At 45.4% G+C, this 15,838-nt stretch overlaps 4 protein-coding genes across 4 annotated transcripts; 1 reads left to right on the forward strand and 3 right to left on the reverse strand.

Annotated features, from left to right (window-relative positions):
- Positions 1-694: 694 nt before the first annotated feature.
- On the reverse strand, positions 695-1,081 carry FOXG_16308 (uncharacterized protein; the record flags this gene model as incomplete). The annotated part of the gene is made up of 1 exon (XM_018396359.1): positions 695-1,081. The coding sequence occupies one exon, from the start codon at positions 1,079-1,081 to the stop codon at positions 695-697; it is 387 nt and encodes a 128-aa protein (XP_018256950.1).
- A 5,877-nt stretch (positions 1,082-6,958) lies between these two features.
- On the reverse strand, positions 6,959-7,789 carry FOXG_22416 (uncharacterized protein; the record flags this gene model as incomplete). The annotated part of the gene is made up of 1 exon (XM_018402824.1): positions 6,959-7,789. One exon carries the CDS (start codon positions 7,787-7,789, stop codon positions 6,959-6,961), a length of 831 nt encoding a protein of 276 aa, XP_018256951.1.
- Positions 7,790-8,565: 776 nt separating this feature from the next.
- Positions 8,566-9,264, reverse strand: FOXG_16309 (uncharacterized protein; the record flags this gene model as incomplete). The annotated part of the gene is made up of 1 exon (XM_018396360.1): positions 8,566-9,264. The coding sequence occupies one exon, from the start codon at positions 9,262-9,264 to the stop codon at positions 8,566-8,568; it is 699 nt and encodes a 232-aa protein (XP_018256952.1).
- Positions 9,265-11,725: 2,461 nt separating this feature from the next.
- Positions 11,726-12,592, forward strand: FOXG_16310 (uncharacterized protein; the record flags this gene model as incomplete). Its single annotated transcript, XM_018396361.1, has 3 exons — positions 11,726-11,794; positions 11,944-11,980; positions 12,033-12,592. The coding sequence occupies 3 exons, from the start codon at positions 11,726-11,728 to the stop codon at positions 12,590-12,592; spliced, it is 666 nt and encodes a 221-aa protein (XP_018256953.1).
- Positions 12,593-15,838: the final 3,246 nt, after the last annotated feature.

The following is a 15,838-nucleotide window of genomic DNA, read 5'->3' on the forward strand; positions in this document are numbered from 1 at the left end:
TCTCTGGAAGGAAAAGGACGTATATTATCCCTATGACGAGAGATATTACGTCTGAAAAAGGAGGTTATTCTAGCTGGTCATATCGTAAATCCCTGACGGAAGGTCTTCTTCCTTTTATTGATGAATTTGGTGATTCCCAACAGGATAACGCGCGTGTACACATCGCCAAAGCTTCAAAAGACTGGCTGCTTTTACACGGCATTATTCCATTAAATGGCCTGCACATTCCCCTGATTTAAATCCGATTGAGCATATATGGAAGGCTTTAAAGGCCAAATTACGAAGAATTCATCCTGAATTTATCAGACTAGGCAAAAGCGAAGCTCACAGGAAATTACTGATCAAATGGATCCAAGAAGCGTGGGAGGCGTTGCCTGACCGACTGTTGTTGAAGCTGACGACTTCAGCTGCTAACAGACTTCGGGCTTGCAAACGGGCGCGCGGATGGTATACAAAATATTAATCTACAGACTCAGGGCTATTAATTGATATATGAATGAAGCTATTTTGATAATTAATTGCTGTTCAATTGCAAAGTGAATTAATATGTTGAAATAATTGGTGTTGGTGGGGCGGGGTGATTCCAGACTTTTGGCCTATTATTTTAGCCTAATGATCGTCTCCCTACTAGTGTTCACCTTTCTGCCGCCACTGTCTCCTCCAGAGTCAATCTTATACTCTTCATCTTTGCCGTTTAGTCCTTGCACTCGCACTTCCAGCTCCTCCAGTGCTGCTTCTTTTTACCCATGGCCTTGAATGCTCTATTGCCTCCAATAGTTATGCTGTCGCCAGGCTGACAATCGGATTTCTCGTATACCGTGCACTCAAAGCACCGTACAAGCGATTTAGTGCCTCGGGAATTGACATCAAAGTCATTGACATTCTTTGGGAGGTTTTTGCAGTCGCCTGGTTTGCCAAACCCAGTGAATGATTTACCGTGCCTGAGATCGAGTCTGATCAGGTTGATGCCTGCCTCACACTTAGGTGCACGGGTATCGAGCATGTCGCTATCGTCAATGACGGCGGCATTGGCTACTCCAAGGCCCAAAGCGACAAAGGGGAGAATATAAGGGAAGTGCATTGTTGGCTGTCTTGAGGTTTTTAGAAGTTGGGTTTGTGGCTCTTCTTCTCTGTGATGTATTTCTTGAGATGCTGCAGTTTGCGATGAAGATTGGTTTAAGATTGTCGAGTAATGCCTAGGTATTTATAATAGTCTGTCTCTGCACTCCCCTTCCACATGCATTTTCTCTGTCTTTTACGTTCGCTCACCAGCTAGTTTTCAGCTCACTATACCACCCTTTTCACTGCGAGCTATCAGTAGCGATACTTCTCCGTTCGTAAACGCTGAGGACTGCTTTGGGCTCAGCCTCTCCGTCCTAGAGCCGATGCGAGAGAGCTGCAACCACCACTAGGCAGCTGCGACGCTTTCATGTTGTTCCATTATGGCTTCACTGTCGTCCAACAGAGGTCTAGAACAGGTGAGTTATTTTTAGTCTTACCTTGTTATGTATTAAATTTGTCATTGTTGTTAATCATTCCACAAATTAAGATAGAGAATGAGGCATGGCTGACGGGAGTTTCGCCTACCGGTAGAGCCCCGATCAGTAAAAGGTGGCTATTAAAAATACTGTAGTCAAGGTCAGATAGTATGGCAGCTGACGCTACAGTATCCCCTCCACTCCATATCTATTTCTGAATGCTTTCCCTACCCGTGTAAGAGTCATGTCCGTGTAGTCAAAACGTCATGCCCGTATAACAATTCCCTACTCAAGTAGTTGCAACCTCTTCACCAATACGAACAATTCTCCACACATTGGGAATGTAAGCATCTCTCCTCGAAGCTCACCTCTTACTGTGTTATTTATAATAGTTGAAGCCCACCTCCGGAAGGTAGCAACCTCAGACGGATGGTAAGTCCCTGCAGTTGGCACAGCTATAAGGGGTGATATACGCTGGTTTGTATTGATAATCGCGAGAATTAGCAGTTTATCAATTGGTAACTTATACCTAAGATAAATGTCGAGATGCTACTTAAGGGTAACAGCCTAGCCATCTGTACTTCAAGCGGAGCTCTTATGATTATCCTTGGCGTAGGGTTGAGTGGTGTGAGTAACTTCTTCTAGGGTCCAAGAATAAATACTGTGAGAGGGTGGTACTGTAGGCTTGGTATGGTGTAGTGGTGCTAGTATATTTGCACTGTATCTCCTTGAGTTTTCGGATGCTTACGCTCCGACCCTTCCGTACGGCTGTCTTACGGAATACAGTGTTTATCACCCCCGGTTGGTTCATCGTCATGAGGGTGTCATGTAAAGCACTCGACTAGTGGCTGTAAAACCCATGAAAATCGAATGTGGGAGATCTACAGTACGGAGTTTGGTGAAAGCCATTCTTATGTTTCTCCACATGTCGAGGGCCCGAGGTATCAAGGAGATGGCATTCAGAATCCTGCACCCTTATTAAGAATTGACTTTCTGCCACTGTGGGAGGACAAATAAGGGCTCGTGGTTGTATGCCGATGTGACGAAAATACGTGTTGCCCTACTCCACCACAATCTCAGCTCCCACTGGATTCGCCTTGGATGGGAGGCTACCTACTGTGACTAACCAACCTACACGTATTTCATAATACTGTAAGGACTCACGAAATTCGACCCGACCGGTGGATCCCCTTAGTGGCGGGCTAGCCTAATTCGGCCGGTCACACGATGCGGCTCTTCCCGGCAGATATCAAATCGGCATGCCGATAATCAGGGTTCAAATCCATACCACGAAATCCACATATGGATCCATAATGTGGATCCATATCCATTCCATTCCATTCCACGTGGGCTTCAGCATTTCCATATCCACGCCACGAAGCCCCTTCCACATGTTCCACATGTGGAAATCGTGGAATATTTTAGGTGGGGTTCGAAAATACCTTGATTTCCTTGTGAAATCCCGCATATCCTAAGTACTTTCTATCACCCACAACAACACAACATCGATTTGCCACCCCATTTTCCTCCGTACACAATGAGTCCATTCTGGGGGCTTCACTGTTACTCGCGTTACTACCCCAAATCGAAATGGCCACTCCCCATCCTACCAAGTCAACCACATCCGTTCCAGAACGAACAGAAGAGGACAATCAACGGCTCTTTCAGCTCTACAAAAGCTGGATCTTGACGGAGAGAGACGGCAAGGCGCGTCTATAGGTATATCGGTTCGGCTACGAATATCCAGCATAACAAGAAACAGGAACGTCGGTGGGTGTGTTGCCTTTGCGTCAAGCAACGGCGGATTTTAATGGACCAATGACAAAAACATTGACGTCACCGAGGGCGGGCGGGACCCATTAATTACCATTGTTGGACGAAGTAGGTTTCCATTCCACGAATTCCACAATATGGATCCATTTCCATAATGGATCCATTTCCACCCATTCCACATCGAAATTATTAGTCAGCATCCATATCCACGCCATATTCACAAATGTGTCGTGGAGTGTCGTGGATTTGAACCCTGCCGATAATCTTCGTTATGGGCATCTTGATTACCTCAACCCATACTTCTATAGTTGAATGAAGACATATGGCTTCGTGGTATGTAACAAAATGCCCCTCGAAGAGCGCTCTATTAATATACCAAAGCCAGGGCAGGCTGTCCTACCTGGTCGCAAGAAGCCTAGCCCGAAAGTCAAGCCGATCCAGGGCCGCAAATATAAAGTGGAAAAGCCGGTTATACCTCCTCTACGCGACTGTATATACTGGCAAACTTGACTAAAATAGATGACTAATATTCCTGCTTATCCTGGTCATTTTTAACTATAATCAATTAATTGCATTGAACTTCAAACCAGTCGCAACGCCGCAATTGTAATTTTCTGTTGCAGAAAATGAAAATTCAATATGTCCTTACTATAATGAATTGATGCATGTGCTTAAAATCCATTTTACTAAACAAATGTTAGGGGTGACCTGAATCTGTTTAGGTTAAATGGATTCAGATCGTCATTTCATTAGCGCCTTTTTTTTATATGGGTATTTAAATGGATTCGCAGCTGAATCCGCCGCGCAGCTAAAATAGGATAGGATAGGATAGGCGATCTCTCTTCTGGCTGCTGCTTTAATGCCTTTATAATGCTTCTTTAAATGCGGCTTGACCTCCTTGGTGACATATGCATTACGGCATACTATACAAGTCACAAATGGAAACTCGGTTAATTTGATAAATGGTAACATCTTGGCTTCTTTGATTTTACTTGAATATGGGATGAATGGTTGTTTTTATAACTATTTACTTATCTTAATTTTACCCTTGTTAAACTTGCTTTTGTTATTACTATGATACTAAACCTTAAATCTTGTCTGACTCGAACCTAGACTATACCTTGGCTTAGGTCTAAATCTGATCTTGACTCATCCCTTTGGCGGGTGAAAGCCCTTTCTTTGCTTATCCTGCCCCTCACTTGACTCCTTATGTCTGATGATAATTGTGAGGCCTCAAAAGCCTCACTTCAGCACCTTGAGCTGGATTGACATGTGGTTTAGTGATACTTAAGTCGACCTTTACGTACTGTCTGGGTTACAATTAGCCATTTGTTTGGAAAGAGTGGATGGAATGGTATTTCCAGTCAACTCTGGTTAAAAGACGGGACATGATGGCTTGAACCACTCGCTGAGCCCATATATGAATGCCACGTATGAGTTAGCGTCGATCTGTTGCAGTAGTGTCGCTCTCGACCAATACAATCCACTATGGTTGAGCTGGCGTGAATAATGATTTAATCATAGGACGCCGCTATGATGCTACAGTACATAAGCCTCAGATTCCTTTTTTCTTAGCACTTGCAATAACAGTAGTATTATACTTGGCACACTGTGTAAAAGTTGGTGCATGTGATGCATAAACTAAATACCATATGTGATTGTGACCCTTACTTGCCCCTCATATTACATTTAAGGTTTTCAACTTCTGTAACTACATGACCGTCGAAGATTGGATCCACGCCGTGGAAATATGGGGGAAAAACCCGTATCTCGTCTGTCGCCAAGCTGGTGCTGTGCATCCAGTGAACCAGGTTATCTCCAGGCTATCCCCTGATTATCCTCATCTGAGTGTCGATCTACGATTCTCGAGTCTTGGACCGCAAAACAGGACTTCCATCAATTAATATGTGTACATACAGAAGAAGTCGTCGCTTGAAACTCATGATGCTCATCGCCAATCACAAACACGGCAACTATACAGTACCATTAAACCCATACGTCATATTATATCCTGAATTTCTCTGACTAGACTGCAGATAATGAGTTGATTTCAGAATGATAATATTCTTAAGACCATGTCCTTTGTGGCGCCACTGTCATGCTTCCATGTGTTGGAGGCCAGAAGAACCTTGAAAATAACCTTGTTGATCACTGGTGCTGCTGTCATTGTCATCTGGCCGCGGGGCTGTAGTTATGAGTGTGATGCCCGTACCCCGATTCTCTGAAGAGGACCTTTGCCATGTCAAGTTATCCACTATTTTATATGCCTGTTTCGCAATGTACTGTTGAATTAGAGTACATATGCAATCGTTATGCCTCAGAATTTCGGATTGGAGTTGGGAAACGTTCTCCTGAAGGTCGTTGTAGCAAGCAGCAAGCAGACTGCTGGTTTTTGGAAGATGCGGGTGATAGTTGAGTGGTAACGAAGCTCGGCTCATCCATCAAGCCACCAGCAATTTCACCATGGAAGTAATGCTCTGAAGCTGGGTTTGGGAGAGATGAAGCTTGAGAACTGGACGAGTTTGTTGGGAAGGATTGATTAGAGGAACTTATCCAATGCCATGAAATGAGGTATTCGGGCAAGTCTTGCCAGGCAAGATCAAAGAAATATTGAGTGTCAATAGGTCCATCACTTTCGATTAAAGAAGCAGTTGGGAAGTAGCTGTTTTCTGCTAGGGTTGCCGCAAAAGCCATAATCCGTGTATGATGGAAATTTTCCTCAATCTCTTTTCGACTTATGCCATGAATTGATGCGTGACACTTGGTGGTTAAGACTTGAGTGGTTAGAGGTGATGAAGTGTGCACAGACATTCGAATTAAACGAGTTATGGGACAAAAAAGTAACTTATGGTGCTCCAAATAAGACTTTAGGCCCTGCAGGGCTGCGGCCGTATGGGAAGCCAATTGATCATCTTGGTTTGCCTCATGAATTACCCCTACCCCATTATAGACGATGATGGCAAGGCCTGGTTGTTCATCATACTGCGGTGATATACATCCGACTCAGATCATCTGATCTGCCTGTTCCATGCTGCCTGCAATTTGTAAACACCATCCTCGATGTCGATCGAAATCGACAGAAGCTGTGCCCGTCAAGGCCGGTTATCCGCCAAAATATGTCGATGGCCTAGTCGCAGTCTCGACCTTTAATATTGGCTCTCTGCTCGGGGCCGCAATAATTTAACTTTTGACTATGGGTCTTATGACGATAGCATGATTTGATATGATCCTGGTGCTCTCTCCAACCCACCCAATTAAAATAATGTTATGGCTCTCTTATTAACAAGACCGCGAGGCTCATTTCTACACAATTCCCGACCGTAATTACCGCTCTGAATATTTTCCCTCTATTGGCGCAAAATAAGGTTTTTAATTTGTGTTTGGGATTTTGGGTCGGAAGATAACTGAAGTAATTCGGAGAAAAGGAAAACTAACTTCTCAGCTCATCTCGTACAACAACAAATTGAGATATGCATATTCGGAAGAGATTGAGGGCCCTCTATCAACAAGCCCCTCTTTCAACCAAACATGCGCCGCTACTTCACCTCATCTCAAATTCCGCGCACCAAACAAAACACTTCACCTTCATTGCAGACTACAATGTTATTGGTACCATGATTTCGCCGCGTTATTCCATTACCCCCCGTTACATTCCAGAAGGCCCAGGGAGTTATCTCAGGCGTTATTGCCGTCCTGACACGGACTAATTATACCTGTACCCAGCTGCTGGATGATGACTGATTAGATATCAAGCCGTCCACAGATTTGAGTGCTTCACTTGCAACGTATCGTTGAATGAGAGCACATTCACAATCGCCATGCCCCAAGAGTTGGGATTTTAGTTGGAAAACCTTCTCTTTTAGGTCGTTGCAGCAAGAAGACAGTTGTTGGTGCCGGTCTTGCAGTTCTTCCACCTGGGCGGTCAAGGAATCTTGTTCATCCTGCTTGCGAGCACGACATTTGGCAGCAGCCTGCCGGTTTCGCTCCAAGGCCTTCATGTAGCGGTCGTTCTTAGCCCGGCTCGGCTCGGTTCTCCTCCCTTGCGCATCCTTGGTTTCACAAAGCAGCCGCCTGCTTCTCGTCTTTTTACCTGGCTTAATCCCCTTGGAAGACTCCAATGTTAAGTTAGACAGGCTCGAGTCTAGAAAAATGGCGTCGGTTGGGCTTCTCTGGCTGTTATGATGGTTTTCTGAACCGTCAGGTGTCGTGTCCCAGGTTGAGGGAGCTTGTGCTGTTGAACGATTGTATCCATTATATTGCTGGATAGTAGAGGATATGGACAATGCAGAGGATGGATTTGAAGCGTTCTCTAGACTCGCCTCTGCCAACCCACTACCAATGATATCATCTTTGATGTGGTACCCCGAGGATGGAGTCGAGAGATATAACGCTTCGGAATTGGACGAGTTCATCGTGGAAGAAGCAGTTGATGAAACAATCCAATGCCATGGAATCAGATATTCCGGCATATCTCCCCGAGCGCAATGAAAATAAGACTGGTCTTGAGCGGACCCATCCCAGTCAACAAGGGAAGCCATGTCAAAGTCGGAATATCGAGACTTTTCTGAAGATGTAAAAATAAAGCCTGCCGCGATCTTTTTCACAGATACTTAAGACTTCAGACCAAATCTGAAATCTTAGATGACCAAACCTGTGTCAAAGGCAGTTTCAGAGCGGCGTGGGTTAATTCGCGAGAACGAAGGGTACAAAAAGGTGCAAGTTGACTCAGCCACCAGGAAACGAGAGCAACTTGAAGCAGCTGAGTGCTCACTCCGGGGATAAAACCATCGACCGCTGCATGAAGCCATAGATCCTTTACTCTTTTTATTCTAGGACTGGCAAAGGCCAGGGTCCCCGCTTCGATTTCAGGGGTCGCCTTAACCCCAACGCAACCTTGAGTGAAGGTCTGACCATGCTTTTTATGGTACGTGCGGCGACATGCGATAACTCTCAGCTCTCATATCTTATGAGCTGTTATCTCTATATGCCCAAAGATAATCGCCAAGATACAAGGTGGAGCATCACACATATGGCACCTCTAAATCGTGAAATTCAGTCGTGATCTGCGTCACATCAGATCACCGCAATCCTGAGTTCTTGATGAACTAAAGGACTCATGACAGTGATATGACATCGCATGGTTACCTTAAAAATCTGCAGACTACTGTATGCAGGCTACGATCTATAGGCTTTGATGAAGCCATAAAAACGAGTTATCAGGTAATGATCTGATGCCGGCCGTTAGCCGCCCCCCACACGTGGAAATTATTGCTTCACTTAAATTCTTTGTGACTAAGCTAAAAATAAGGGATAACTAATCAGCTTTTCTTCTAAAGTCCACAGCGAAGTTAATCTCTGAATTGTTGTCCCAGTACTCCTGACCATTCACAGCATATCGCACGCAAAAGAACAGAGGATTCAGGACGAACTCATCCAGATCAGACATGGCAATCCCGAAAACGAATTTGTCATACTCTTGCCCCTCTCTAGTCCTCGCCGCACGGTAATAATACGCCGGCGTCTCTGAGATGGTCTTCCAATAATCCCGCGTAAAACGGCAAACAATGGATTTCTCAAAGGCCAAGTTGGCTACTGCGACGAAGCCAAAGAGAGCCAGATGGCGCCCTGAAAAGTAGAGCCTTTCTACTCTCACAGGCATCGACTTTCGGGTGCTGTCATTTTCGGGAAAGTTGAGTGCGACAGCCTCCCATCGAGGCTGTTTGATAATTTGACTGCTGGCTAGATGTTTATGCACGGTTGAGATTTCGTACGCAGATGATCCAGTCTTCCAAATGTTGGCAGGCTTGTCGGACTTGAAAAAGTAACAGACTTGTTCCAGCTGCGAGTGGAAATCAACAGTCTTGGGTAAAGCTGGCTTTCCCTCGCCACCGCGATGACCACGGTCACTGCACATGCGTAGAGCTGGATGAGACTGCCACCAAGTCTCTTTATTTTTCTTAGGGGTCATTCTTTCATTCATGTGTGATAGCTTCGCTATAGCTGGGACGCTCATACTGTGAGTCTTGCCTCCATAGGTGGAAATGTGGCTCAGTGAAGAATATTAACTCCAACAGAAGGACAATGGTGAAATGCATGAGCTTACGGACAAACTGTTGAGCTGCCCTGTCTGAGAGGAATTTGACTAAGGGTCATGTGCTGAGGATTATATAAAAGTCCGGAGACTGCTTTTTTGCTGGTCCTGTAATATATGACAAACTCCGAAATCCACGAGCAGTTCCTTGGAGGTTGGTAACTCGGCAGACCTTCTGATCGGGAAGCCGGGCTTCGGTGACATAATGAAGCATGGGTAGTGGTCTCATATCGATCTGACAACTTTATTTACTAACTTTGGACGTCTCGCGCTTTCGGGCTATGTGCACTGATTCAATATTAATGTAACCACACAGATTCCCCTCACGATCATCACCGTCAGCGCTAGGATCATCAGATCATGCTGACCAGCCAATCACTACTTTACGTCCTGATCACAGTACTCACACGCAAGATTCCAGTCCGTGCTAGCATTTTGCCGACCCACCACAATCCCTGGACCCTGGAGCATTCACTAAACCCCGCCATTGTATGCACCCAGTGCATCTCAGCCGCAAATTTTTGCGATTGCAACATGCTCTGATCGGCGAGTTGGAAGAGAGAGAATATGATTCTCGACTCTGAGGGTAGGTGAATCTTAGAGGCTGCAATCTCCTGATTTTATATCAACAGAGCATCATGATATGACCGGGTCATCGATACTCAAACGATGAGGCTCGTGATTAAGGTTCTGTATGGATATGGCCTCACTTCATAATGGCACCAGCAGCCACTGGATCATGGGACTCCAGGCTCGATTCTAGCCGGCCGTATTCCTCCAAGTATCTGGCAAATGAGCATAAATTTCATTCATCTCGACTGGAGATTTGTTCAACTCGACTTTTTTCAGTCAACATACCAGATTTCACTACAGTTTAGGTCTGAAATTATTCTCCTACGTTGGGCATTGACTAGCCCCTCCTGAACCCTCTACTGTTACAAACTCTATCAGAACTTAACTGTACTGTGTGGTCAAGGGATTGCTGGTCGCCGGCTGCATTGCGGATCGGTTTGAGTGTCTAGCCTATCCTCCTGCAAAAGCTGCGAACTATCCCATACGCATTTAAGATTTGTCCTGGCCGTTGATCTGACCAATAATCGATGTCCGCACTGAACTATATAACAAGCTTAACCCAATAACGGGCCTGGAGAGGCCTCCCTATGGCGTTGTCTAGGAAGCGGGGGTAGGCGAACCGCATCTCGGGAGTGTCACAATCTCTACAGCCCACCGCCGACACGTTAATGTTCATCGATGAAGAATGTGGGCGGCCCTGTGTGCCAAAATGACTACCTGTTCAGAGGGACACTAAGAAAAAAGGACATGCATTTTCTCCAAAACACGACTCTTATTATAAAACAAGCCAATATCCTCGTTGCTTCCAGGATAACCAAGAAAATAATGCTTTGCATATCTCACGCATCGAAACACAACCCATACAGACCTCACGAATGTAAGAATTCTAGGTCGTTACAGCTAGGATCTTCGTGTCTGGGCGTCATGAAGGAAACCTGGCAGGAGTGACGGCATTACCTACATATACATAAGCGGCGATCAAAAAGTCTCTTTACCAGTGACTAAAACATACTAGCCAGGCACCAGCTCTTATGAGAAGGGGTGAAAAAAAAATAAAAAATAAAAAATAAAAAATAAAAAATAGAATAAGAAGACTTTCGAGGATTATATTGTCACCTTATTGCTGTAAGGATCAGAAGTCGGACTAGAGTGGGGCTGAGGGGCATTTGATCGAGATTACAGAGAACGAGAAAGAAGTCGACATTGACAGACGGTGCTTGAAGCCCGTACCCACGTGAGTACAGTATAAATCATCCCCCTATATCTTCATCTAGCTTGGACTTACTGGATGGTTTCTCTTATTAAAATCTCAAAGCAATCTTGAGAGAAACGATTAAAATGAACAAGTGATTACTAACACTGTAAAAGCGGTACATAGGTGCTTATTAACACAAATCAATGTCAGATCAACAATTAGGGGAGTTGATGGTATTGCTGGAGTCTAGACCATTCTTCTCATCTTTTTCAAAGTTTATTGTACCGTATCAAATCTACGTAGTATTCGACCCCCTTCTGAAAGGGGCACCAGATGACCCTCCAAGACTGTTCACCACCACCCTACCTGAGTCCGATTTATCAGAATGGTGGGAATAGCTCAGCCAACTTGTAGGGCCCATGGCTGAAGGAAAGGGTGAATTAAACGGCGGGGCCCGACGGCCGCAGGGGTGATGGATTTCGCATAAGAAATATGACAAGCAAACCATCAACATCGTCCGTCGAACAGCAATACTACATTGCTCAAGTTCCTTTTTAATTTTATCGTCCGTCTTACGCATATCGCTTGCGTAAACTATTTACAACCAGTTCCTTTATGGCCACCTACGATTATGCGACTGATCTTGGTGGGCTTTACTGGAATAAGGAAGACAGCCTAGTCGAGGTGCGTAGAGGCTGCTACCAACCCGGTTCCACCTCTAGGTGACATTCAATTTGCTTCCATTCTGGCCCTTCTGTTATTGAGACCAAATCATTATTTTGATCTCATAGCATCTAACATTCCTCGTGTCGGTTATCGCTAACAACCCGCAGCCGTCTTTTGACTCTGTCCTCAACCAATCCAGTCAAGGTAGGAAGCCTCCCAACGTTATAATGTCTCATTTGACGCTCATACAGCTTAGACACCCTTTTAGTCGACACTCCATGTGGAACCAAGGCATACGATCTTTCGACAGCTTACACTGATCCAGTATTTGCATCATTTCAAGCCTTGACGGCTTCGCCCTTTGTTGAACCGTGCACATCCGATTTTGCCTTCTCTAATGTCGGCTCATCTGTAGGCATTGACGAAATCGTCGTTCAGTCGGGTTATACGGCAGGATTTGAGACTATGGAAGGAAATTCCACCGGTGCCACGTCTGGCACAGATGAGAAGACAATCTCGGCTCACTTACCCAAGGAAAATAGCATCAGGGACAACTGCGACGACAACTGCCAAAACAGCGAGGGGTCCCTAAACCCGCGCGCAGAGGTCAAATTGCGTGCAGCATCTCGCAAGCCAAAGATATCTCGAAAGAAGCCAGCTATTGACCCAAACACCCAGCAAGCTCGCGAGTGCCACAATAACATCGAGAAACAGTATCGGACCCGTTTGAAGTTGCGCTTCGAAAAGTTGCTCACGGTACTGCAAGCCTCACGGTGGGAAGACGAGAGCTCAAGAGAGGAAAGTCTTTGGAAATGAACTATTGCGTTAGCAGAGGCGACGTTTTAGATGCTGCGAGCCAGCACATTTTAGATTTGGAGAAAGAAAACAAACGGCTTTCATGCAAAATCAAAGAGCTCAGTCAGGGTTTGATGGTTGGTTAGGAAAAATCAAGTCTGGATAAAAGCCTCCCCGACTTAAGGCTGCGTGGTCGGTGACTTATAGCTCGTATGTGCACTGGACTCGATAATTAGATGGATGACGGTTTAAGGACATTACTTACTGGGGCTTGTATAGGAAAATTAATTGACGCAGCTTTGTAAGCCAGCCATGCCTAAAGAATGCCCTTTATAGCTTGTGTCCCGTAGATAAGCAGTGAGTAGACCGAGGAGGTGTCAGTACCTGGTGTCAGTATCGGTTGCTTGTGACATGGGTCTGGGTCGGCTGATACACCACCAGGGATCAGCTAAAACAAGAGCTTCCGTCTGGAATAGGAGGTGCATACACCCAAGGAGAATTCTGGTCTATAACCGCAAGGGCGCAAGGGCGAACAAGTTGATCACCGGAGCCCAATAAGACCAGTGAGCAAGGCATTTACGACATTTACAGTTCTATCATGCTTCAATAAAAAGTTCGACTTGCACCACCACCAGACCCCGACACTCGACTGCCCTTGTGCTAGCGTGCCGTCTGTATGGTAGTCAAGTCTAAGTTGTCAGGGTCCAGATCTAGAACCTATGAATCAGAAGATTAAATGCGAAACCAATTAAGGCAAGGAAGGATTTACCATGGAACAAGGCGTAGTGAGAAACGACTAGGCTAGGTATGAACAAGAAGTTGCATTTGTGGGCACAAACCTTTTATCTAACGTACCAACCCTGCAACTTCACCACTTCGTGATCCTGGCACGTTCTCTTTTGGGTCCGGATTAACACTTGGCTCGTTATTTACGGTATGAGAGGAACCAGGATATTCGCACCGTCTATGCATGGATGCTGCCGTCACAATATGGACAATGAATATGTATAATACAAACCTACACATGCCCTAATGTAGAAGCATCATCTGCCCGATGATCCGATACATGCGCTTGGCTTGGCCTGTGCAGCACAGGCTTGGATGATGTAAAATTAACTGCGCATATGGGGCATGTATCATGTTTCGTAAGGTACCACGTAGCAATACAATTTGAGTGGAAAGTATGCTCACACACCAGGTGACGAACCATATCAGTATCCTGAATACCCTCTAGGCATATCGCACTAAACAGGGAGGTGAGTGATCAGTCAAGTACTTCTTACAATAAATAAGAAAAGAGGACGTACCACGTCATGTCCGAACTCAGCATCGCCCAAGAGACGTGCGCTCCGTCTATAAGCTCCCGTCTCATGTCTTTGCTTGTCTTTTGGGGAGCAATAGCATCTAGATGAGGCAAATCTCTATCTTCAATGCTGGTGGATTCTGTCGATGCAGATCTCTGGGAGGTGCTAGGCCCTTCTGCGCCTGCAATCCTGCCATATCTCACCAACCCATATAATCTATATTGGTATTAGGCGACTGAATAAGTACGAGTTTCCAATGCTTTAGAAATATATACCTCGGAATACACATGAGAAATAAAATCACCACAAGTAAAAGTGGCATTGCCATGACTGGGAGCCATCCCAGTAGTATATGTTTTGAATCTCGGTTATCAGAGTTCAGAGTGGTAACGGGAGAGGTATTGCTTATCGCAGGCATGACCTCTACGTGTAGGGCGTATCAAAGGAGTCTGTGCCTTCCAAGCAAAGGCACACAGGCAGCCGACAGAGTTTATGTGCTTGGAATAATTCCAAACATGGCAGGTCCTGTATAGCCTGGCCTTACCTTTTAGTTTGGGTCAAGAGCGTCATGTCCCTCTCGGTTGGATCCGCCCTATGATCTGATGGACATAGTCGCCACGTCATCCTCAAAAATTAGTCAAAAAGACTATCTCTTCGAGCGGCACAAGACTGTAACAGGTCACTCGACCCACTTCATCCCAGCTATTCGTATAGCAAACCCAGTTTTCTACTAGCCAAACAAGCAGAAACTGCTGGAATAGCAGCAGTGGCTCTGGGGGTAAAGACTCTATCCGAAATGACCGATCTGGTAGATGAACGGGCCTGAAGTTGTAGCCACGATCAGGAACTGGGTTATTGACTGGTCGGCATGTGATATCAGTCGGCTGATCACGGAGGTTATGATCTACTCGAATGAAGCTATTGTCATCATACACGTTGGCTGCTTGGCTAGAGAGTTGTTCGATATCCATGACAGCTCATTGAATGGATTGTATGACAATTTCAGCGGGGTCGGTTTCGCTAACGCTTGAAGTCACTACCATGTACCCCTGGTTGCGTGGGGGCCGTGTGGGGCTCAGTACGGAGGTGTTGCCTTACACCAGTCAAAGGGATACGTAGATAGGAAAGAAGTATATCTTGAGGTGCTATCCTTAGGGTTTTGCACAGGATCCAGATATTTGAAATAACGTCCGTCACCCAAAGACTGGCCACCCCCACAGACCGGCGACCTCACTTTTAACCCAGCCACCCAATTTATATGTACTTTAAACAGTCATAACTCTACCAATTTAATTCCAATTAATTTCAAACTAACGCCAATCAATTCAAAATGCCTTCTTTTACTGAAAAGGATATGAGCGCCGCTCTTCAGATGGTTGCAGAGGGTATGTCAGTGAATAAAGCAGCCGAAGCTAATGGCATCAACCGTTCAACGCTCCAAGGTCGGATCAAAGAAAGTACAACACCAAGAGAAGCCTAAAAACCTCGCCAAAAGCTCTCTGATATTCAGGAAAAACATCTGCGAGACTGGATTATTATTCAGGCTGATTTAGGATGCCCTGCATCACATCAGCAAGTCAGAGAGTTCGCCAGCAAGATTGCCGTCCGCAACGGCTTCCCAGAAGGCGTCGGAAAGAACTGGTTACAGGGCTTTTTGGGACGAAATCCTGATATCAGGACTTTAAAAGGCAAGAAAATTGACTCTGATCGATATCAGGGAGCTTCTTCTGAACTGATAAAGGCATTCTTTATGCTCCTGATGTGTAACGGTCACACCTAACCACTACGCCATAGGGCAAAAGATTGGGCTATAACTGCTATTGTAGCAATTACAGTGGTGTGTACAGCTGCTTATAGAGCCTTACAACGCTATTACGGGCACGAATCGTAACATGATGATGCCGGCGATACGCCTAGTCAAGCAGGGGAACAGATACAACGTCGACGAAGTTGGAATGATGGA

The sequence above is a fragment of the Fusarium oxysporum genome, genomic scaffold (assembly GCF_000149955.1).
Source record: "Fusarium oxysporum f. sp. lycopersici 4287 supercont2.34 genomic scaffold, whole genome shotgun sequence".
In the NCBI taxonomy this organism is placed as follows: Eukaryota; Fungi; Ascomycota; class Sordariomycetes; order Hypocreales; family Nectriaceae; genus Fusarium; species Fusarium oxysporum.